The sequence below is a fragment of the Bombus impatiens genome, unplaced genomic scaffold (assembly GCF_000188095.3).
Source record: "Bombus impatiens unplaced genomic scaffold, BIMP_2.2 scf_0526, whole genome shotgun sequence".
NCBI lineage: Eukaryota > Metazoa > Arthropoda > Insecta > Hymenoptera > Apidae > Bombus > Bombus impatiens.
In genome coordinates this window covers 386,943-411,966 of record NT_176945.1, presented here as the reverse complement: position 1 = coordinate 411,966, position 25,024 = coordinate 386,943, and the positions used below count along the sequence as shown (strand labels likewise).

At 30.9% G+C, this 25,024-nt stretch overlaps 2 protein-coding genes and 1 long non-coding RNA gene across 16 annotated transcripts in view; 2 read left to right on the top strand and 1 right to left on the bottom strand.

The window, feature by feature from the left end:
* Positions 1-17: 17 nt before the first annotated feature.
* LOC100743151 (axonemal dynein light intermediate polypeptide 1) lies at positions 18-1,928 on the top strand. The gene is made up of 6 exons (XM_003491199.4): positions 18-305; positions 409-564; positions 629-761; positions 840-985; positions 1,061-1,258; positions 1,337-1,928. The coding sequence occupies exons 1-6, from the start codon at positions 213-215 to the stop codon at positions 1,370-1,372; spliced, it is 762 nt and encodes a 253-aa protein (XP_003491247.2). The 5' UTR covers positions 18-212; the 3' UTR covers positions 1,373-1,928.
* Positions 1,929-2,357: 429 nt separating this feature from the next.
* LOC100742759 (protein lap4) overlaps positions 2,358-25,024 on the bottom strand; it is a 52,490-nt gene continuing 29,823 nt past the window's right edge. Inside the window, exons 1-34 of one of the 14 annotated variants that reach the window (XM_033321930.1) lie at positions 24,388-24,446; positions 20,810-20,888; positions 20,597-20,686; positions 20,372-20,492; positions 19,972-20,264; positions 19,760-19,893; positions 19,544-19,655; positions 19,300-19,466; positions 19,055-19,215; positions 18,725-18,835; positions 18,428-18,652; positions 18,075-18,320; positions 17,902-17,986; positions 17,228-17,392; positions 16,959-17,134; positions 16,768-16,902; positions 16,521-16,676; positions 16,358-16,438; positions 15,476-16,276; positions 14,507-14,614; positions 14,258-14,437; positions 13,798-13,827; positions 13,304-13,462; positions 12,851-13,231; positions 12,600-12,755; positions 8,734-9,177; positions 8,337-8,448; positions 8,201-8,257; positions 8,011-8,128; positions 6,482-6,587; positions 6,203-6,316; positions 5,987-6,115; positions 5,570-5,770; positions 4,326-4,595 (exon numbers count right to left, since the gene is read on the bottom strand). In XM_033321930.1, coding sequence (XP_033177821.1) covers positions 4,326-4,595; positions 5,570-5,770; positions 5,987-6,115; positions 6,203-6,316; positions 6,482-6,587; positions 8,011-8,128; positions 8,201-8,257; positions 8,337-8,448; positions 8,734-9,177; positions 12,600-12,755; positions 12,851-13,231; positions 13,304-13,462; positions 13,798-13,827; positions 14,258-14,437; positions 14,507-14,614; positions 15,476-16,276; positions 16,358-16,438; positions 16,521-16,676; positions 16,768-16,902; positions 16,959-17,134; positions 17,228-17,392; positions 17,902-17,986; positions 18,075-18,320; positions 18,428-18,652; positions 18,725-18,835; positions 19,055-19,215; positions 19,300-19,466; positions 19,544-19,655; positions 19,760-19,893; positions 19,972-20,264; positions 20,372-20,492; positions 20,597-20,631 — 5,769 coding nt within the window. In that variant the 5' untranslated portion in view covers positions 20,632-20,686; positions 20,810-20,888; positions 24,388-24,446. The other 13 variants (XM_033321931.1, XM_033321925.1, XR_004462096.1 and 10 more) reach the window with 13 other exon arrangements.
* On the top strand, positions 17,602-18,229 carry LOC105681037. The gene is made up of 3 exons (XR_001102426.3): positions 17,602-17,867; positions 17,941-17,978; positions 18,060-18,229. It is a non-coding gene; the product is annotated as an uncharacterized LOC105681037 (long non-coding RNA).

Below are 25,024 nucleotides of genomic sequence, written 5' to 3'. Positions count from 1 at the left end.
CATACATTAAGCTCTTCCCTAATCTCTTGTATTAACTATATTTTACTTAGTAACATATGTTACATCAATATTGCTATGACAATTGTTCATAGATTCAAACTCGCTTTATAGTGGAAATAAACAATTAAATATTTATAAATGCCTGTAAACGATTTCTTTCTTTGGAATATATTGATTATTAACGAATAAAGCCCGGATAAATCAGTAATATAATGGCAACGGCAATAAAAGATCGCATTATTCCTACTATGGATACTTTGGTTAAATACGATAATCCAGTCTTAGTTACAGTCCGTCCAGAAAAGGTATAATGTTCACCAATAAAGCAAATACCATTTTTCTTACTATTATCAAACTAGTTATATCTATAATTTATTAAAAATCATCCAACATTTCTTATTACAATAGGCACCTAAAGAACAAGCACCCAAAATCGGAGTAACAATCTGTAAAGTTGAAACCACTATTCCTACGCTTGATACAAGACATGAAACTTCTGAAATTCTCAATAGAATTTTGCCACCCAAACAATGGGAAGAGGATGGTCAAGTTTGGACTCAGAAAGTATGGTATTTTTATGTTTTGATAAATAATGTACTACAATTTGTAATATGTTATTTCATATCAGATATCAAGTATACCAGCAACAAGACTAGATGTTATTAATTTACAAGAACATCTAGACATGAAATTGCAACAAAGACAAGCAAGAGAAACTGGCATTTGTCCAGTACGTAGAGAACTTTATACGCAATGTTTTGGTAAAAGTCTTTAATTGGACGTTAATTTTGAGTATCATATTATTAAAATTATAATTGTTTAATAATACTGTTTAATAGATGAAATAATACGTCAGGTGACAATAAACTGTGCAGAACGTGGATTACTTTTACTTAGAATCCGAGACGAACTTAAGATGACATTAGCTGCATACCAAACTTTGTATCAAAGCAGTATTGCTTTTGGTATGCGTAAAGCTTTACAAGTATGTACTATATTTTTTTAATATACAAGAAGATGTACATTAAGAAATGTTATAATTTCAACATGATTTTTAAAGGCTGAACAAGGAAAAGAAGATTTAATTGCTGCTGCAGATGAGCTACAATTACAGAAGGCTGAATTAGAAAAAACAGTTATTGAATTAAAACAGAAATCTGAACAGGCTGAAAGGAGGGCAGCTGAACTACGGGAAGCTGAAGAAAAAAAGCACATGGAAGAAATACAATTTTTGAAAAAGACAAATCAGCAGCTGAAAGTAATATTTATATACAATTTTTATATGAATCCTAGACAACTGTAAAAATTTCATTGCTTAGCATTATTTTTATTTCAGGCACAGTTAGAGGGAATTATTGCGCCAAAGAGATAAAATAAGCATAAATGATAATGCACGATAAAAGAAGATACATTATTTTTTATGAATACTTTCAATTCCATTTATTTTAATTTCGTAATAAGGCCAATATAAAAACGTTAAGATATTTTATTTATTTTCTTATTTCTTGAATTAATTTGCACATATATCTTTCGTTTACAAATTTGTTGAACATTGTAAGACGTATAAATGTTGTTCAATAGAAAACATAGATAAATAAATACATTTTTAATTTGTCAACATATAGTAGTACCACAAATATTATGGTAATAGTTATATGAAATGTTTTTTGTCATATTGTATAAAATACATTTTTTAAACTTTATTATTTATATAAATTAGCAGCTTCAGTTTATTATTCAATATAACCAGATATACTGTATTATCAAAATATAAAATATACGTGGCAGAATGTAATATTTCTTTTTATAATTAATTATTAAAGTAAAGACAAATACAAAGATTCCAAAAGTACATACAAATTATGCCTATTATTGGATTTAACGTCGATGTAAAGTACTTCTAAAATAGGAGTTTCCAACTGTAAGTTTATCATTTATAATTAAGAATAATACAAGTTCATAACATGATATGATTTGTCAACATGTTATAGTGTTAAAAAATGGTGGGATTTTTAAAAAATTCACATTCTAATTAATTTAGTTATGAATTTAATTTCAGAGAACTGTTTTAATAAAATTTTATAATTTGTTAAAAGTATTTTATACGATATTTAACACTATAATTATTACAATGTTTTCTACATATTATGCTACTCGTAATATTACAAAAAGGTTTCAAATCCTATTTGAAAAGTGTTTACACTTTAAACCGTTATAAAGATATAGTTAATGTTGGCACATTATAATTTTCATACAATTCCAGAAGATTATGCCAAGACCAATTATAATGCTGACAATAGGCATTAAACTATATATAACAGTTATTTGGAAAAAAGATATTTTGCATATATTTTTTCTTTTACAATCTTATGAATAATTTAATAAATTGGTCCCGCTCCTTTAATCGCACTTTACACCGCAGTTAATAGTATACTTGTCTCAATTAATGTTTACTTATGCTACATATTTAATTTTATCTGTATAATTTGCAAAGATCTTAATACTAATAATATGGTCTGTTTCACTGAAGAATGTATATGATCTATATAAAATGATATTTTTATATTTAAGACGAATCATCTTACTATTGCAAACATATGAAGAATACAAAAAGTTATATCTAAAACACAAATAGTAAAACTACTATGATTTTCAATTTTTTTTACCTGTATATGTTGCAATTTCAACATAGGTAAATATTTTGAACTATATGAGATTACAAATATTATTGGTTTATATTACCAGATAATATACCTACAAAGTATTTAACATTATCATAGAAGTTTTTATATAGAAATTATATTTTTTGTAATCTCACACATACATATTTATTAGAAGGTACTGTTATAGTCAGCGATAAAGAAACAGCATATATTTTATATATTCCGCTTCTTCAATTGTAGTCGACATTTTATTCTTTTAATAAAGTTAAGATTTTAATCTTGCTTCAAATCTCCGCTATTTTTACATCTATTTGTTACATATTGGCTAACTCTTTTTGTGTACTTTTGAATATGCGAGAACATTGTTTAATCATGAAATTATTGAATATATTGTGAAATAAAATATGTTAACGATAAAATATAGCTATCGTTAGTATAAATAAATTAAAACAACAAAATTTTTAAAAGAACGAAATCATGAATATGTATAGTAATAATATATTTTAAACAATTAAAAAATTTAATACTTGGTATTTATTACATTTTAGTGGCAACTTTGACATTAGAATGGATAATAAACTTTAAATAAATTTCTTCCTAATGATGAATGATCAAAAACTATGTCGATATTTAACAATGAGATTAAATATATGTGCTTTTTAAAATGAATCTTAAAGTATATCAAAATAATTTTACATAACATATATATTAATATACTTATCACTAAAGGAAAATAAATAAAATACTTTACAAACCACAACAAATAGCTGTAGTTTACGTTATTTTTCATTTTTAAGCTAACTAATAACATATTTTACATATGTCTGAAAACCAATTGTTTATTACAATTTGATTAAAATCTTTTCATTTGTATATTGTTCGTTTCAGTGACCAAAAATACTGCTCCTGTGTTCCTATTTAAATTGAGGAATTGCTTATATTAAAATATATTATTTAAACTACGAAACAAAACAAAAATTGCAAAAAGGAATGTGTATCATTTTATATAGAACAACGAATATTGAATCACATGAATTTTTCGTATAAACCGATTTCAGTAAATATATTTCATAGGGTATATGATCATAGTACTGACTGTAAAAATACTACTTTGATATTATATTCTAATTTTTTCGCCATTAAAATACTTTTTATCGGTATTACGCAGGAGACAAATCTTATGAAACAAGTATAAAATACAAATTCTATGATGTATAAAGAAATAAGGAAATCGATTGCGCTAGTTACAATTACTATGTTGCACCAATCCAGATAAAAATATGATGCGATAATACTAATCACACATGCATTATTTCACTATGTTAATATTAGAAACATAGCACGATCTATGAAAGAAATAAACATAATTCTGAATATACCTAATCAGTTATGTTAAATAGTGAATATGAAATTATATTTTATGTATTATGTATATATATGTGTGCTTCAAAAAAAGCAGCACGCAATGAGGAATCTTTTAAATATTATATGCACCAATATAGTAAGGATTTGAATTCTGAAATGCATGAAGTAGATTGATGTAATGCAAAGTATGCATTATTAGAACACACTTTCACAATGATATAATAAAAAAAAGAAAATATTTCACAATCGTTCTTCCATATGTCTTTCTTCATTTTGCACCAACATTTTTATCTGAGGTCAATGACGACCTTTTTTCGAACGTTTTCGTTTCTTTTTCTTTGAAACAAGGATAGTATTTGCACTTATTTTAGGAGCGGCATCTTCAGTGGCACTTGTAGGTATAATTGTTTCAGTTTTCTCTTGCATGGTATTCACATTAGAAGGCTGTCCAGTAATTTCTTCACTTTCGCTTTCAGCATCGCTTGCTCCTGTTCCGATAATACTTTCTACTTCATCTTCTGCATTACTTAGTTCCAATGATATAATTTTTTCTCGTAGAGTTTCAACCTAATTACATAAATATATACATTGCAAATGCTGAAGTAGACCAGAGAAATTTCTGCATTGATACGTGTAATTATTAATTTAATTACAATAAACGTACGACATATAACGTACGACAAAAAAAATATATTATAGAATCGGATGAAACTTATAACATTTTTACAGTAGTAGTACTTGATATATAGCAATACCACCAAAATAATTATAGTAAAATATTATTTGAAAAGAAAATACCTTTATACATGCTTAAGTAAGTAGTGGATAAGAAAGATCAAGAGTAGCATTACCAATAGTACGAGAAGAGTTTGTTAGTGATCAGTAGAAATGAAATCAATTGCTCAAGGTGGTGCAGGTTGCACTTCCATGGTCAGTGCTGGATTCTTGGAACAACAAATACAACCATTGAACTAGTATTTCCATTGGGTTCTTGTGCATTAAAGCAAAATATTTTTTAAAGCAGCATGCATATACACACACATGATTATTCTAAAATTATAAATATATGAGCGCACACACACAAATAAGACACAGTTCACAAGCAACACATATTCTCTCTTTCTCTCTAAAAAAATACTACTTTATTTCCCTTTTCCCTTCAAACTTTTGTGAATATCACCTTTTCCTAATTATGTTAATTGGAGCATTAACATAGTGCCCCAATAAATCATGATCTGCCATATTTTAATTTGATTTTTGAACTTCTTTTTATTATGTCATTGCTTGTACTAAAACTTCGAATTGTAATTATATTACACACCATAGTAATTTTCCAATAATTTTAATTAGTTACAGTATAAGCTTCCATAACAATATTATATTGGTACTTTTTCATTCATCAATTAAATGCCAATGCCATATTGAAGTTCCAGTACAACAGTTAAAAAATTGAACTTCACTTAAAACACGTCTCGAATCGATGATGTGAACAGATAATATTCGGTGCTTAAATTTTGTGCAAACTCTAGAATTTATAATACCTGTCGCTCAATGAGCTTCTCGACGTATTCGACTGTACGGACACGCCGTTCACCCGTCACCTCATCCACGTATTCCTCGGTACGTCGAGTGACCTTCTCGTCCACTACTTTCTCGGATTCGCGTATCTCTTTAGGGGGACCCACCTTGCTGCGTACAGCAAGTTTGGGGAAATCTGCACTAGACGGCCGTAACGTAGTGAACTATGATAGTAAGACAGACAAAGGGGGTACCACTGTAGTTAACATAACATTGTAAATGTACGAACACTAAGTTAGAACTACTGGCGAGCAAAGAAGTAATTAGTAGTACAATAAATAAATGCTGGTTAATCTGTTTTAAACACATCGTTAGATTATGTTCATTGTTTTAGTTTGCTGGTGGTATGACTAGAGCAAAGGTACATTACAAATGCTTACATCGGCTGTCTTTTCTGTTTCAGGAACAACAGTAACAGCATCTGTAGAATCCTGCGTAGGATCTGCCTTATTTGTAGTATCCATCATTTCACTCATTTTCTTAATTACCATCTGTGCTTGAATAGCATCCTGAATATAACCATTTAACATGCGAATAAATGTAAATACTATTTAATATATGAATTTTCCAGGTGTGAAAAAGAGCATTATAATTACCTGTTCCAGAGATTTTAAACGTGCTTGTCTCCATGCTGCACGCTTCTCTGCCCTTAGTGCTCTTTGTTCAGCAGGACTCAAATGACTTTCTTCATCTTCATCAGAAATTATACCCTATGCAATAAAAAATTGAATAAGAAACATAAATATCATATCCGTATTAAGTCATTTTAAACATTAGTGTCTCAACAAAATTATTTAAAATACAGAACAATTTGGAATATTTAATTATGATAAATGAGGAATTTGAATGATAAAAATATATTTAAAAAGTAATACCTCCTGTATCAGTCTCTCTTTCAAGCGACGTTCTGCTTTTGCTGTCCTTACACTGCTTGGAAGATTCTGCAGAAGGGGGATCGAACTTCGCGAACTCAGTCGGCTACTGCAAGGTAACGAGCATGCACACTGACAAATCATATACATGTGCCACAGTTTTAATGTTTATTCATTAAAAGAAGAAGTACAAAAGCAACGTTCAATACAAAGGCTAAAAAAATATTGTACGACTTATATACAAACGAGATAACAATACAAAAAAATTAGACTACACCACACATCAACTATAAATCTACGAATAATGTGATTGAATCGGTGCTAAGAGATTCCAAAGAAGAATTATTTTTATATTATGGATTTAAGAGGTGATAAGACATTCATATAGATGAAAATGGAAGCAAGTATTAACATTAGATAAATAATAATTATTCTTTGGAATCTTTGAAGTGCGCTTGCAATGCGTGTGAAGAAAATGTATTAAAGCGTGAAGTTTTTGTGAAAATTATATTCCGATGTACATAATTTTTATAAACTTATGATTTGGTCTTATTGAAGAATGGAACATGTAATTATAATGTGCAGTAAATGCCTGTGTAAGCACAACCACAACCTGAACTGCAATGTACAATGTGAATGTGAATTTCATAAGCCTATGTACAAATACACGTTATTTTATAAAAAAAAGCAGTCGCTAATCCCTAGCAAAGTCATTTATACGATAATTATAATGAGCATGCACGCTTTATGATGAAGTAACAACTACAACAAAAGCACTGATATAAATTATATATACATATAATATTTATCGCAGGTATAAAAAATACTGATATATACACGATGTCCAGTCATTTTGTATGAAACGTCGGAGTACTTTTTAAACTACAACTTTACTATAAAAATACAATTTTACTAAATATATAAAGAATATCTATTTAAACTAACAATTAATACTCGTAAAATATTTGGTAATTATATAAACACAATCATTTTTCAATTGAAAGATAATTGCCTGTCTTGTACAATACACGTATAATAGACAGATATGTTTAGCATCTTACAACTGAAAGATAATTACATTATTTCATAGTTTCATATACAGAATACGTACTACAATGGAAAAAAATGTTATAATACTCATTTATGTAAAGCAAATTAATTCTGTTCTCTTGTTCTTTTTAATACATTACTACAATATTTTGTATGGGCATTATTTAAGAAGTTATATTGTTGCAAAAAAATTCTATGGCCGAGTAAAATTTGTTGAAATGAGATTGTATTATTATATAATTAGATTATTAGATATTATTTTTTAGAGCTGCAAAAATTTCAAAACATCAATTTTATAGCCATCATATTTTTTAGCATTAATGCATCAAGTATGCAATTTTTTACTAAGCAGTATATTCTCTTTTATTTTTCTTGTTGTAATATGCAGACACAATGAAGTGGAAACAAGAAAGAAATAATAAGGTAAAAAAATTTTAATAATCACACGTTCAAATGCGTAGAATGAGTACAACTTAGCTTACTTAGGTCGCCGGTTATCCTGATCTTCTAATGTTTCCTCTAAATCTTCCAAGCCTTCGTTTTCATCGAGTTGAGCCCATGATTTTAATTCATCCCGCGTTAGAGTAGCTATCTTCTTTTCTGAAAATGCACAATAATATTTGTTAATTGTACGAATTAAGAATTTAATAATATAATTAACGAATACTGTACCTTCTTCTTGTTTCATCTTTTCAACTTCATCTTGACTTAGAAAACTGAATACTTTTTCTAGAAAAATGATAATGAATACAAAAATAATATATCGTATTTACAATTTGTTTATATAAATATATAAAATAATATCTACCTGGCTTAGGGGAAGGTTTCAAATGTTCCTCCATGGCACTTTCAAACAATTTCTTTTTATCGCTAACTGACATCTTCACTAAAGGTGGTGTTGGTGATGGTGTTGGTGAAAGCTGTATTTTGAAATAACACATTAATATTTGATAAAAATAATCCTTATAAAAATATAAATTTTAATCTATCTTTTTTATAACAATTCCACTTTCAATATGCACATTTGAACCTACTACATGCATTTGATTTGTATTTAAATAATACCAAATAATTTTGTTAACACGGGTGTTACAATTCTTATGCAATAAAATTTTGCGATTTAAACGCTCCAACATTCTTGGTAAAGAACAAGGAAAGATAGTGCATTAGTGCTAGATTTTTTAAACATGCTTCTTAAAACCCACCTCAACCTGATTACTCCCACCAACAGAGCGTGCGTTCTGTCGTTTATCAAAAGGGACTGAAGTGCCATAATCTCCTATGGATGGAGGAGCAGTCAAAGGTGTAGGAGGAAGTTTGGAACGAGATGAATACTGAGTACTTTGGATAGGATTTTGATAGATTTTCTTATAAGAAGTAATTTGAGGATCAGAAATATATCTATTATCATGCAAAGATGAAGGATATTCATTTGTTGAAGTTGGATAATTAATTGGTTCTTTTCTAGAACTGGGAGGAAGATCAGCAAATGTAATACTACGTTTCGGTATGGAACTTTTTTTCTTTGGAGAGGGCAAGCTTTGGACAGCAGTAGTGCGATCGAAATTCATTGATGAAGTAAGAGTAGAGACCGGAGATTGGGGCGTTGGACTGTCCACTGAAGTTCCATCTCTCTCTTTGCTCAGTGACTGAGTAAATAACATGAAGATTTGTATTAGTAAAGTTAAAATAATTTTCTACTGGAATATAGAATGCAGTAAAAATGCGAAATTATTAGTTAGGCACTATGTAAATATACAACTATATACAACAGATTAACAAAATAATTTCTGACAACTAATTGATTAACAAGAAATAAAAATGTGTAATATTTATATCATAATATAAGAAATTATCAAATAAGAAAACGTTTCTCATTTCTGCATCCTTTGAGTTTAATAAATTTACTTTTTATAAAATTTGTAACTATACTTCAAAAAACAGATTTATTTCCAATACTACATCTCATACAAAATCTATATTAGAATTAAAAAGGAATCAGTTTTGAACTTATTCATTCAATATTTTTCTTCTTTTACCATCTATACATTCAATATTATATCAATTGTACTATTATTGCAACAATTAATGCAGCTTTGCGCATAATTTTTATTTGTATACCCTTCCAATGATTTTAAGTATATTAAAATCGACTTTATAAAGTTACCTCATATTTGTACCCTCTATCCATCACCTTTTCATATATATCAATGCACCATAAGATATTCTGAAATGTCATAACTAGGTAACTTTTATCCCAAATTATAATTCAATAACAGGAACTGTGATCTTTGCGTTACTAAATATGAACATGAAAAATGTATTCTCTTGTAGTTAATAGCACTAATGGGATAAAATGCAATTCACTTTCAGAAGAACCTGTCGCATTGATACATTTGAATAAAGCACTGCATGTATTTCATCTTTATGTCGGTCAACTGGAACTTCAACATTAACATATATATATATAATTCTTTTTTTATAATTAGATAAATACTATCTTATCTTTATACTTTGTAATAATATATAAACATCTGGTCCATTAGATTTATATCAACATATAACATTTATAGAACATTCGTAGAATACAGTACATTGATTTATATTTTAATAATGATATGAGTTTACTGTAGAAGTAACCATCCAAGAGTGCTGGCATTTATAACTTACAAAAAAATGTTAGATGCACAAATACCTTATCAAATAATATTTTATGTCTCAATAGAAGTTGTATTTCACTTTTGTTTCTTTTACTTTAACTGTACATTATATAGTAATATAAATAATTAAAACTTGATATTTTTGGGTACACTCCCTATTTAGTGATACACGCATTGATTATTATCTTTGTTTTCAATGATATACAGCTTTAAATGAATGAAACATGAAATGAATTGTGAATTACAACATAAAAGCTATCCTCTACGATATAATAATGCTTACATTACTGGTAGTAGTAAAATATTCTAGCTTAAAATAAAAAAGACAGTTCTAGTATATTTTCTACATAGTATACCAAAATATTTGTAAAAATATCAATAAAATTAACTACTGATTTTTTCTTAACACTATATAAATAGAGAATACTAAACAAATAAGATCATTAAAAATAATATATCAAAAGTACTCTAAATATAATAATTTGGAAGTTATTATTTTTTTAGATAAGAATATAGACTTCTACTTCCTCAGTCATCAAGTCGTGTATCACGAAGGAAAAGGTCAATAATGCCTGTCTTCAGTGTGATGTAAGTTTCAAGTATATTATTATAAAAATTTATAGAAACATAATACACTTGTTACTTGCCACTCATATTGGAACAGGAATTATTTGCTGTCTTATATCTTTTCTTACTTTCAATAATTCTTGATCCAGTACCCAGAAGTTGATCTAATTTCTTTAAGCTTAATGAATTGCAGTAGTCGTCCAACATACGTTTCCAATCTTTCAAAATAGATTGTGAAATAAGTTTAAGAATCAATGTACAAATATCGCTAAAAAATATTCGGTAAATACGTGGGAAGTTCTTGTCGTCTATGACATCTGTCTACCTATCACAGAAGTATCTTTTCATGTTCATCTTTCAACCGATATTCATGAACGAAGGAGTGATGAATATGTACACAAGAGTCTGTAGTTAAAGACGATATCACATTTTCGTGATGATTAAAATCTTGACCCCATTCTTGGACCAAAATAAGAAACCAATCACAGAGAATCAACCTAGCCAGTCAGCATATTCGCAATAATTACACTTAATGTTATAATGGCAGTATCAGTAACAAACGGAGTAACGATAGTTAAATTGTACAATAGTGATACTCATGAAACGCAATAAACACCATGATTATGCGAGTTAACGACATGAATTCCTTAGAATAATTTTATTATGGCACAGTCCCGCGGATTCAGAGGTATGGACGTAGACACAGGGAAAATGAGTAGAGGGTCGAACGACTCACTCCTGTTAGAGGGCAGCCAAAGTAGCGCTATCACCTTCCACTGTCTGCAAACATGTGAAACATCTCTTGTTTTGCCGCTCAGGAGAGCATGCGACGCTAAGAACACTGACAAATGTACATTTCATGCGTCATATATTAAAAATAAGAAATAAGATTTATGATGAGTGTATGAGTACTGACAAATAATAAATCTATTTGATATCAAACTGAGAAATTCATATAAACTTATGTAAAATGTACAATCATTCGAAGGGCAACAAAAATTAAAAAGTTAATATTGTTTCTTCTTTACAGATAAATAAAAATTAGTAATTTGTTATTAGATTATGGTTTCTTATTCTTTTCACAAGGTGTGCAGAAATAAACATATAGGTCTATAGTATTTAATAAGAAGAAATAAAGTATGTTTATGTAAGAATGAACGTCCATGCTTATGCTACCATATAAGAATGTACACAAGGGGAAGAGCAACGTTTTTTCTTTAACACCACATTGTACCATAATAATATTTCTTGATCAAAAGTTATTTATTTTTTTAACTTCTCTATATTTTTTAATTTGTAAATTGAAATTTTCAAACGTCTCTCCTTTTGTTCCAGTGCCATTAATAAAATGTAGAATATTTTGTTAATAAATCACATGTATAATATATGCACCCATGAACATATGTATACGTATACGTACATATAATATGAGCAAATAAATAAATAGTGCTCAATAAAAACGTGAATTATTAAAGTCATGCATCTTGTGTAAACAAAGCATAAAATCAAAAGTAGCAATTTTTTAATTATTTGTAAAAGAAGAATATAAATAAATAAAGAGGTAATAGTTATATAAAGTTAAGCATCCATTTATGCAAGAACCACCATTATTTATAAATATACATTGAATATTTAAAATGATTGTAAGGTTGAATAAAAAAATTAAACAATATAATTCCACAAAAGAATTCTTAAATATTCAAATACTATAGCTATTATTATTATTATATACCAATAAAAGCAAACTACTGCTTGCAAGTTAATTTATACTTATAGAGACATGCAGATATAGTAATATTTCAACTTAAAATTTGTATTATTTTAATATCATGAAAAATACTTACATTTGTATTTTGAGGTGCTAAAGTGTGTTTGCTCATCACAATAGTGGTTGTTTTGAGATCTTTTGTACCACCTGGTGACTTTGGTGGTACAACCATGTCAACCGGACTACTTGATTTGCTTACTAATGATTCAGCTGCTCTTACTACATCTAATACCTGTTCAATTTGAAAATATTCAACTTTAAAATTAATATCACATTGATTAATAAAAATTGCTTATATTGTTTAATTTCTTTAATATTGGGTCTTACTTTTTCAGGGGTAGATTTTTCTCTATGTTCAAGCAAAGCACGTTCTCTTTCTTCTTGTTCCCATGCTACAAGTTCAGCTTTCATTTCTTGCTCTTGTCTGAGAGTTGCTGCTTCTTCATCATCGCGATCCAAACTAGATATACTTTGCGATAATGATTTAGTACCTTCTGTTGCAGGATCCTTCAATTCCTTGGATGACCTAGATTCTTTAGAATCTCTACCATCGGATAATGGCAATACTGGCTCGATTTCACTTTTATCATATCCTTTACAAACTACTAACGTAATTGTGTTTCCTGAACACCGTAATATATTTACTGCTTCCTGATGAGTCGCACCTAACAGCGACGTCCCATTGACTTCTAGTAGTCTCATTCCAACCTAATATCAAAAACATAGTATAAAAAATTATTACATAAAACTCTTATTCTTATAATGAGAATTAAATTTTACCTTCAGTCTTCCATCTCTTTTAGCTGCACCACCTGAATTGATTTTGGATATAAACACCCCTTCATCTGTATGATCAAGGGGATTTCCTTTTTGTCCTCGAAGTCCTCCTTTAATGTGCATGCCCAATTTTTCGCCTGGTTCTTTTGTAATAACTAATTCCTAAAATATTACATTATTTTTAAATATACCTTTACCATCTTTTACATATTGCTTTGCTTACTTTTTACAAAATATTTCCTAGTTTTATTTTCAATATAATATACTTATAAAAATTATGAATACATAATGTATGACTGTTGTATTACATAATTCTTTTAATTTACCATAAAGCATATAAAGCAAGTAAAAAAAGTTTTAAATTCTATATAATCTCAGCCTAGGCAGAAAAGCAATTGCTCGTGATTCAGTGCTGAGCTTACTTGCAGCCTTAACAGAGGGCAAAGCGTGGTATCAAAAAATAAAATAATAACAGGTCAAATTAATTGAGTACTTACTGTCACAGGGATGTACTCTATTTCGACCAGCTTGTAGGACAAATTATAAATAACAGCATTAGGAAATGCCACAACAAAACAGTTATAAGTGAAGCACTTGAGTGCCAGTTTGCAAATGATAAACATTTCACTGGTGAATATAATGCATTAAGTATCAATGAATGAACTGATTCTATTCTATTATTTATTTAACTGGCGATACTATTTTATGTATATATTTAAGTATTCTAAATGTATGCGCGTTTACGAATTTTGACTAGTGTTGATCCCAAACTTCAATATTAAAATATTGTAAGTTCTGAGAATTAAGCGTGATAACATTAATTGTGAATTTGTGATTTATAGTTACATTTTCATAAGCGTGTTTTATTGAAAAAGCTATTTTGTAATTAAGAAGCAAACCCTCTATATATGTGCAATAACTAACAAGCAGATAGTAATTAAATTATAAATAGCTTACCTGATAATTTTCTGGTAGTGGATCATGTTGGACAGTAAGCACTATTTGATCGCCTGGTCGCAAAAGTTCCATCACAGCCTCTTGATGAGTAGCTTTTGTTACATCAGTACCATTTACCTTTAGTATCCTATCACCCATTCTCAATTTACCAGATTTTGCAGCTATACCACCAGGCACAACCTAATATTAGCACAACAAATGTATATTATACAAATTCTGAATATTAACAAAGATTATCAGAAAACTTACATGAGATATAAAAATTCCAGGCTCTTTTGCACCAAATGGAGTACACGAATGATCTGTACCGCCAATAATACTGAATCCTAGGGATCCTTCTTTTACAAGAATTACATCCTAAAAATTAATATTTAATCATTAAAACATCGAATATATAGAATCATTATTTCGTTTAAATTACACGTGTTAATTATTTTAAAAATATAATGCCCTGGATATTAAAGAATGAAAGATGGAATTTCATAATAGTGGAGGATGCATATAATTTGGTATTTGATGAAAGAATATATATTTAGCTTATACTACTTACCTATTTCCATGCCAGAGAATAAGCACCCAAGGTATAAAATAATATAACATTTCATACAACCAATTCCTACCAAATACTTTAATGTATGGTTTGATAATGCACACACAGAGAAATTATATTTACTGAATCAAATCAATAACGATCAATTTCAAATACATAGACATGCAATGAAATATAACTTGTTATAGAAATGAAACGTACATATGCATAAATAATGTACATAACAATGTTTAAATTGCCCTTTTTTAAATAACGAATGATGTTATAATTTATTTCTTAATTAAACATGCATGAGAGGAAGAAAACCATTTGACCACCATTTTTCAAATTGTAATTATTCCGAAGTTAATTAATTGATTGCATTGGAATATGTTTACATTTAGTAGGACTGCGATTATCATCCTAGCATGGAAATAAGTTAATACATTACAAATACTAAATACTTAATTTTTACCTAAAATATTTAAAAAGTGCAAACTATTCCAGTACCGAAGAAAAAATAATTATAATTGTAATATTTAAAAATTATAAAATAAAACTTCTAAACTTCCTTTTCGTCATGGTTTTTGTTAATTGAAAAGATAAACAATATATTTTCAGCAATTTGTATTACTTTTTTCGAAATGTATGTGCAACATAATCCATGCATCTAGCTACCAAGCACATACCTCAATGATTACTGGTGGTACCAATTGATTTTCAGTCACCCTAGTTACGACGGTCTCGGTGAGAGTGCTCTTTGTGATGGTCTCAGTAACTTTACCAAGTGTGGTAGGAGCCGGAGGAAAATTGACGTCTCCAGGTAGATTATCAGGCTGCTTTATTGTCACTGTCACGATAGGGCCTTGATGGGAATCTGGTGATGGTGAGGAAGTAGGGGGACGAAGGAAATGAGCAGGTATCATGGCCTGAAATTCTTCGTTGGTGATAGGCTTCGGTACCTGTATGTCTTCCTGGGGTGAGGTTGACCTAGGTTCTGTAGAAGACGTGGGCGTTGAGCTTGTAGTTGTCGTGGGTGTAATTGTAGGTTGCGAAATGCTATGCCTAGGGGCAGGTTGTGGATGTGGTTGGCTATTTGTCGGACTTGGTGATATCGAAGAAACGTTTTTAATATTTCCTGATTCTGTAACACCATTCATTTTCGGTAGCTCAGTAGTTTCAATTTTCATAGGCGGAGGCGTTTTCGAAGTAGGACTTGGCGATAGAGTCCTATCAGCATCGATAGAACGTCGATATCCGGTGTAACCCGGTCTATTTGCTATATAACTATTGGCGTTATATAATCCTGTATATGGTCTAGGTGCACCGATCACTCGTGGTGACTTTTCAGAAGGTGTTACAACTGTGGCTGCATTTGCTTGCGAAAGTGGAATTTCACGTTCGACCACTAATCGAACGAATCTTTCCAAACCTGTTAATAAAGCAACTGCTTGCTCATGTTTGGCTCCTCTCATTTCAACTCCATTAATCTATAAAATAATTCCATTATATGAAAGATAAACAATTATAATTGTATTAAAAAATATTTTGTGTAATAATATTACACTTACAGATATTACTTTGTCTCCAACTAATAATTTACCATCTTTTTGTGCCACACCACCATCGGTTATTCTTGAAATATATATCGCCTAAACATTATATATTTGAAAAAAGTTGCTAAGCATAATTAACGAAAGAAATAAATATAAAATATTTTCATAAATCTCTTACATCACTATTGTCTTTGAATGGTGGAGAACCCTCTCCACCAGCAATACTAAATCCAAGTCCATTTTGGTCCCGTATTAATGTTGTGTGAACAAGAACAGATACCATTGGTTCATTACCCGCCTTTGTTGATGATATAGGTTCAGGGATTTTCTTAGACTTATTAAAATAGAAATTTGTTGATCTTTAAATTTTGCACTTTAGTTCAAATTGTATATGTTGCATCTATTAAATCTAAAAAAATATATACCTTAATAGCATCATGAGGTAAAGCATCACCATTTTCTAAATTATGCGGTAAACCTGTAGATGAAACATGAGACGTCGCACTTGGAGCTCTACTGGTACTTAAACTAGAGCACGCTGAGTCTTTTCTCGACGATACCTGTTAAATATAATGTTAATAACAGCATAAATGATTTGTGTTTCATAAAATAGTACCTGTTCATATGGTGGCACTATCCTCGTAACTTCTCTTTGAACCACTAACACAAGGACACGTCCACAAGCTTTCAAAACTTCTACAGCATCATAATGACCTACGTTTACAACTGAAACACCATTTACAGACAATACTTTATCCTCCACTTTTAAACCTGCTAAGTCTGCAGGTCCACCTATAAAGGAAAATATAATGACCATATCATGAAACTTTATAATTGACATATTCTACGACTGAAAACAAATAGGTTTTTTATCTCAATTTTTACCTTCCGTGACTCTTGAAATAAAAATGCCTTCATCATCACCCTTAAAAGGGGTTGAACCAATTCCACCAGCTATTGATAAACCAAGACCACCTGTCGTTCTTTCGATATGAATTTCGTATTGTTCTTCTCGTACTTCTATCGTCGGCTCAGCATCAGAAATCGCACCTACACAATAAATTTCATTGGCGTTACTACTTAATTATGTAATCGGATCACGTTTTACTAACTTTTACCCTTTCTTTTTTTTCTTACAAAACATCTATATCTTTTTGGCATTTTTAACTATACTTTTTTTTCACAATATAGAATGTTGATGAAATTTTTAATTGAATATTTTCACTTCGCAATTTTTTTCTACGCGTGTACACTTGCTACATCGAGTTTGATAAATAACTAGAGTTTGATAACGGATAAGTGATAAGATAGCAGAAGCAGAAAGGAATATCTTATCATGGACTATTTAATGCCAGTGATTACGAAGCAATGATGCTAGGAAGTTTAGGAAGATTCGTTATTTAATTCAGTTTACGCGGAAAAGATATATGTTACCTTTTCAAGTATTTTATTTTATACGTGGTATATGAATTATAATTTAATTTAATTTTGATAAATTTAAAGGTGATATAAAGAAATGCAACAGGTAAAAGGTGATATACTAATCGTAGTTGTTTTACCTTGACTTTGAGCGTCAAAATTTTCTGTGGGTTCTGCAGGTGCTGACGTGGATGTGGAGATTTCGTCATTTTTCTTCGTAAGTGCCTACCACATATTAAAAACTGTATAAAATTCATCGTAATTATTTAAGTAGTTTTAAACATGTTGCTTTTTTTAGGTAGATAATAATTACCTGTGCAATAATGGAAGCTACTTTTTCTTTATCTATTGCTGTGTGGATTCGTTTATTTTTCAAGTGATGTGGAGTATCTCTACGATGGAGTCTATTTGGTCTATTTGAATCACCACTACCATCATAATCAATACCTTCTACGATAGAAAATTCGACATGTCTTTGTGTTTCTTCATTTTCAGATTCTTCCTCATCTTTGTCATTTATATCCTTTGATTCAGATATTGAACCTTCAGTCCTCACATCCTAAAAAAATATTTTTTACAATTTATAAATCAGTAACAAATAAGTAAATAAATAAATAAATAAACAAATAAGTAAATAAATAAACTAGCATTAACGTAAATACTTACAGCATTAGATTCTGTAATATATTGATTAGTTAAAATTATTTCTGGTTCATTGCTGGACTGAAAATCTGCATTATCAGCTACTATTCCAGGTATGGTTTCTTTTTGTGCATTTTCTATAGATTCAGGTTTTAATGATTCTTGCTCTATAGTCTCTGTAGTCAAATCGTTGGACTTTGTTGAAATATCAGTCTCAGTTTTATCCAAACCAAATGTTTGAGAAACATCCTGAAAGATATTATTAACAACTGTTACAAAAAGGTTGTATATGATATCTCGAAAAATGAAATTAATAATTACCTGCTCATCTGTAGATGCTGATCGGCTGTCATTTTTTCCTTTACTAAATAATTTATGAGCTTTTGCTTTTAATTCTTTTGGATGAGGGGTATTTTGTCGTACGAATGGTGTCTGAAATAAGTGCAAACGTTGTATTTACGTAATTAAAAAAAAAAAAGGTGAATGGTTAGAAAAAAATAGGCTTTTGTTTCATCTTTTGTTATAATTTTAATACAATGAGTCGTAAGAATAATAACGTTTCCAACACATTAAATACCTCGAAAATACTCTGAACTTAGATATAGCAAATCTAAAAAGTCTAGAAGATTTCCTCATATGTAACGTGCTCACCTCCTTATCAGTTTCCGGAGGTTCATCCGTAAATTTCACAGAATGCGTTCGCGACGCTTCTTTTTCTTGCCAGCCTTCATCATCGCTACTACCAAGCTCACGTATTTCGCCATCTTGAACAACATTTCTCATACCACCAAGCATACCAATTCTTCCTGAATCTAAATCACAAATCATGCAACATATAATCCATAAAGTATAACTAAATGTACCGAAATATACTTTCATGAAATAGATCTACTAACCATCTGGATGGATTTCCAATTGTGGCAAAAGAAAACAAATTAATACTTCTTGCCCTGTTTCCTCATCAACGTCTGTCTGAAAAGTAAGCATTGGTTGTGCTTGATTCTTACTTAACCATACTGCCTTTAAGTTCAAATTGATCAAGGAATATGGCAAGTACTGCAATCTGAAAAACGAATATCATTACTAAATATTGTTAACAAAACATGAAGAAATTTAGATATTTAAGATTATATTATATACCTATTGCCTGAGACATCCAACACATGAAGAGCTGTACATTGTCCAACTTCGATAGGAAGATATTGCAGTTTGTTATCTCTTAAAGACAGTACACCCAATTGTTTTAAATTTCCTACAGAAAAATAATAACATTCGATAAAAAATTATTTTTAATGTTATAAAGTAATATAAATAAATATTAACATAAATTGAAGTTCTAAACGACACTTTTCTTACCGATTTCCGTAGGAAGCGACTGCAAACTGTTTCTATCTACATTTAAATTGTTTAGATTATGAAGTTTTCCTATAGTTACAGGCAGTTCAAGGAGAAAATTTTCCGTAAGAATTAATTCTTGTAAGTTCTCACACCTACAACGAGTAAACGTCAGTTTTTGTTATCAAGTTCTATGGTATCAAGATCCTTATAGGAGAAAAAATTAATCTCACCTGCCTATATTTGAATTTAGAGTAGAAAGCCTATTTTGATCGACTTTAAGTATAGTAAGTTTCTGTAATTCTCCAAGACCATCAGGCAATTTTTCAATAACATTTTGCGATAAATGCAAATCTGTTAAAGACTCTAAACCTCCTATTTCTTCCGGAAGATCTTCCAGACGGTTTTCAGATACGTCTAGGCATGCTAACGTTTTCAATTCTCCGATTTCCGGTGGTAAATGTTGCAATTGATTATGATCCAACCATAATTCTTGTAATGCTGGTAATTTTCCTATATGTGCTGGCTAAAACAAAAGTCCCAAATTTATAATAGATATTATGTTAATAGACAACAAATATTCTATTTTGTCCATAATTTCCTTTACAATGGTTAATTCAATATCTATCTTACTAAAACTTCAATGTCATTGTCACCAAGATCCAGCCGCTCCAATTTATAAAGTTGGGAAAGCGATTCCGGCAAGGATTTGAGCAAATTTTCTCTCAACTCCAATGACTGCAACGCCTCCAAGCTGAGAACAATCGGTGCACAAACTTGTTAGTACTAGACACGATGTAATTCAATTAAATCATTCTAAGCTTGAATGCAATTAAAGCGAGTTCTTGTTGCTATTACCTTCCGAAATCAGGCGGCAGATTCGTAAGGGACATATCATTGAGTCCCAAAACAGTTAAGTTTCTTAATTGCACGAACCCTGCTGGAAGTCTGCAATGACAAATTTAATCCTTCTTGAATTTTGAGAATAAATGTTTTCAACAACTTTTAAAATGAAATATAAATAGCTGTGTTTCAAACGAAAAGAGATAAATGTTAGGCAAACCTATTGACCTTGGAATTGGATTACTGCTGAAATCCGCCACCTGAAGTGCCCGTAAATTCTTGATGTTCTCAGGAATGTCTGGTATATCTAGAATAAGAAAGAACACTAAGTAATACTTATGTTTTACTTATACATCCGATTTGAAAAAAATGATTAAAAATCTGTATATCTAGAACACATTATTATAAAAATTCTTTTTTTTTTTTGCATGAATAGAAAATACCAAGATGGCCTAAATATAAATTACATAAAAAGAAAAAGTCAAGAAAAGTAGATGTTTATTGAATTCATAACTTTTCTCTTGTTTCAAAAAATTTCCATGGCCACACGTAATTCGAAGAATTTTCTTTACGAAGGAAACAGTTTTGATTCATTCGAGCTTTATTTTTTCGACTCGTCATACATGTTGTATTGCAAAGCATATACGTACAAATGGAAAGCTTTGCTGATAATTTCATGTTTCTTTTATATTCAACCCTTCGTTGGGACTATTCAATGAAGAAAAAGTTTAAAAGAAATCTCAACATATGCTGCAACATATTACATAATTGCATCGTTTAATGATACTGGCTAATTAATTAGCAGAAAACCGATTATCAGTCAATAACAAATTCCTTCATTAAAAAATAAACGCGACTCGTTGTACTAAACACTGCTATTGCATAAGAATGCAGGATGCTGCATCGTGGATGAAATAATACCGTGCACGCAATCCTCCTGTTGTTTTCCCTGCAAGGTCGAAGAATTTCACGAATTAAAGTGAATGGCAAACCGAACGATTTTAAACGTAGAAACTCTTCGTTATAACGTACGGAGTTCGGCTCGAATACAAAATAATATCTTAAAATTTCAACGTGTATTATCTGTGTCTTAATAATATAATGTATATACGAAATAAAATATAAAGAATAAATCTCAAGCTTCTCATATACATACGATTCGATTAATCAGAATATGCATATTTTATAGCGAAATATAGTAAGGTTTTCATAAAAAAAAACAAGTTTCTTGAAAAATTTATTGTGCGATTAATTATTCATTATGTATGCTCCTTTTATTTCATTATAACTGTTAACACACGTCATAATAATATCAAATTATGACGAAAACACGTGTGTTTTTAAACGTATTATGAATCATACCGCGATTATGCATTCTCGAGTCAAGAGATGAAACACGGAGGAAAAGGAGGAGAGGAATGGAGAACCGTGTATCGCATAGCAAACGAGCCGATAGGCTTTACGAGCAAATCGAACCTTGGAAAACCGCTAGTTACTTTTAACACAGTGGTTCGCAACTACAGAATGTTATCATAGCTGTTTTAAACATATTATCGATAAGTATGTAATTCCTAAACTGTTCTTTTATTCCCAGTTTAAGGGAATTTAATTCCAGTAAAGGGAATTAAATTTAAGGAAAGTTTAATTTCTATGTTATACTTCCCCGATTTCGTCAGCTCTAAAATCAAGTGTTAAATCTAAGAAAGGAAAACCTCTTGAGTTAATAACATCAAAGGCGTAATAACGCGCGTGTTGCGTGTAGAAATGATCATCTGCATTTTCATTTTTTCCATACCGTGAAGATTCAAGTTACTTTGAACATGATTCGATATATGAAACTCAAAGTTTTTGACAAACGTTGAATATTGGTCTCCAAAAAATTAACAAATGTTGGAGTCATAATAGATTTCAAAGTTTAAGGAAGTTTAGCAGATATTAAATACCTTATATCCTATACATAATCTTAATACTACGTACATATGTATTTAAGTATATATCTTATGTACTATAAGACATGTACTATATTGAGTACCCACTGAACTTTTAGAACTTCGAATCCTATCAAGACTTCCAATACTTCCAAGACTTATCAAACTTTTAATCTTTTTATAGCTAATGAGAATTGTTTTCTACGAATGTCCATACCGTAGAAAACAAAAATCTGAATTTTATTGAATATTAATTTCATAAAATCTGTCAATAGGAACCACAGCACCCACCTATCTCTATTTGCAAAAGGACTTACTGAAGCTCTATGTCTGTGGTTAAAGACTCAAGATCTATCAAGATTCAAAATTGATCGAGACTTTCCAAGGGTTTAACTTTTTAACCATCGAGTTATATTCGAAGAGATGCGAATTTTTCTGTATAGACATATATTCCATCCGATTCAAAATATTTCAGGCTGTATCATTACATACACGTACACACACTGCCTGTCACGAATGCACGCACGGTGTGCGCGCGGGTTGAACGTAACGACAACGACGTGGAACAATTACAAACTAACCGTGATTCCGCCAGACGGAAGAGACAGACCCCTTCGTTCATCGGATCTCTTTGTTCCCAAAAGGATGTTAATGATCGGTGAACAAAGGTATATGTCTGAGGACTTTTATAGCGAGGAATGGATGCACAAAAGAGACAGCCTCGTAATATGCTTGGCTGGAGTTTGAACGATATCGAATATGTGGCGACCCGTTATCGATCGATAACTTTCTGTCTGGCTACACACCGTACGGCCAAGGAAACGATACGCCATCTCATGGGTTTTGTGGTTAAAATATCTCTGATCGAGCGATACGATTACCGTTCTATATATGTATCACTATTAACGCACGTGTGTACGCTCGTGCGTGAATATTTTTAATGCGTCGTACACCGCTCCGCGAGCGATTTCGAACATTTCCGCGGCGAACGATGACGACGACAATCATGCGCAATATCGCCCGTCCAACGATGGCAATTTTTTAAGAGCGTTTACATGCACGTAATATACGATGATTGATTCAAAGTACGTATATCGAGGTCAGATTATAAAAGATGCTGTCGATGAGAAAATATGTTACGCTGATTACGCTGATAGTGGATGGGTTTTCTGGCCAACCAACATTCTGACAAATACGTCAGAAAACTCGAACAGCTACCGTCGTTCTTCGGATGTTTCATTCGTCAAAACGAAAGTTCGCAACGTGCATTCGTTTTGAGCATAAACTGCGTACCCACTGAGGCAACAGTCAGGAACCTGCTGTTAGTGTTTCACGTTTTGAGAAAATGCTGCATGTTTCTTCGTATTTCTGTTGCCAGTAACAAAAGTCGCTGCTTGCTACCTATTTCCGGTTGGAGCGATAGGGTCAGAGAAAAATTAGAAACAGGTAGCAACAAATTGCAACAGAAACAAATTTTTCTTCGGTGTATACTTGTTGGCTAGAAGCAAATGTATTGAAATCGGAACAAAACCCAAATATTCCTTTAATTACGTTGTCTAACGTGGATAAAATCTCTCTGCAGGTTGATATTTGTTTAATACTTTTTAAAACATGCAGCAACGGGCAACAAAAAGTTCCTCGTTGCTACCTCAGCGATGATTCAGCTTTTTGCTGTCACAGTTTTTCCATCGAATAAAACGCGGCGCGGATTTAATGGGATCCCAGAACTACTGATACGTAATGCGTGCTCGATAATTGCCACAGCGCTCTTTTTAAACGACCAAGTAAAATAGTACAACGCGATTAACCGATACCGATACCGACAATGGCGCTTCCTCTCGTCGAAAGAATGAAAATGTTTGCGGAAAAATTACTCACGTTTATTACAAAATCGTTTCCTACCGCGCCCTACGGCGATAATTCGCTGCCACGACCGTGGTTACACCCTTTTCTTTTTCCACCGGACTGTTCGATTTTTCAGTAGTTGCGGAATCGCGCTCGATTACCACGCCTATGGGCGACTGCGGTAACTTGTAATTAAGCAACCAGTAAATAACACAAAATAGCTTCTCTCTCCTCTGAACGTGTCGGCCACTGTAAACATTATAAATAGCGCGAAACATCCACCCTCGGCCTTTGCAATTTACCTTGGAAGAAGAGGAGGCCGCGGAGGCCGTGTAAAACGCACCAGGGTGGGGAAGACTAGTCGTCACATGTGAACACGCACTAAGTTTGAATAAATAGAACTCATTGTGGTGAACATGAGAACACAAATCTGTTTTCTTACTTAATCTATAATACTATATTTTCTCTTTATTATACGTACATAGTAATTTCTAACATGAATATAATAATAATAAAAAAAAGGGTAGAAAGAACAAAAAAAAGAGAAAGATGTAAAAATAAATCTACGCTGAAAGCTAATTATAGTCTATGAAACACAAATTTCTTTCCATCCATCGCATAAACAAATTTCATTCTATAATTCTTTCATCTATCTTTAGATCCGTCTTCC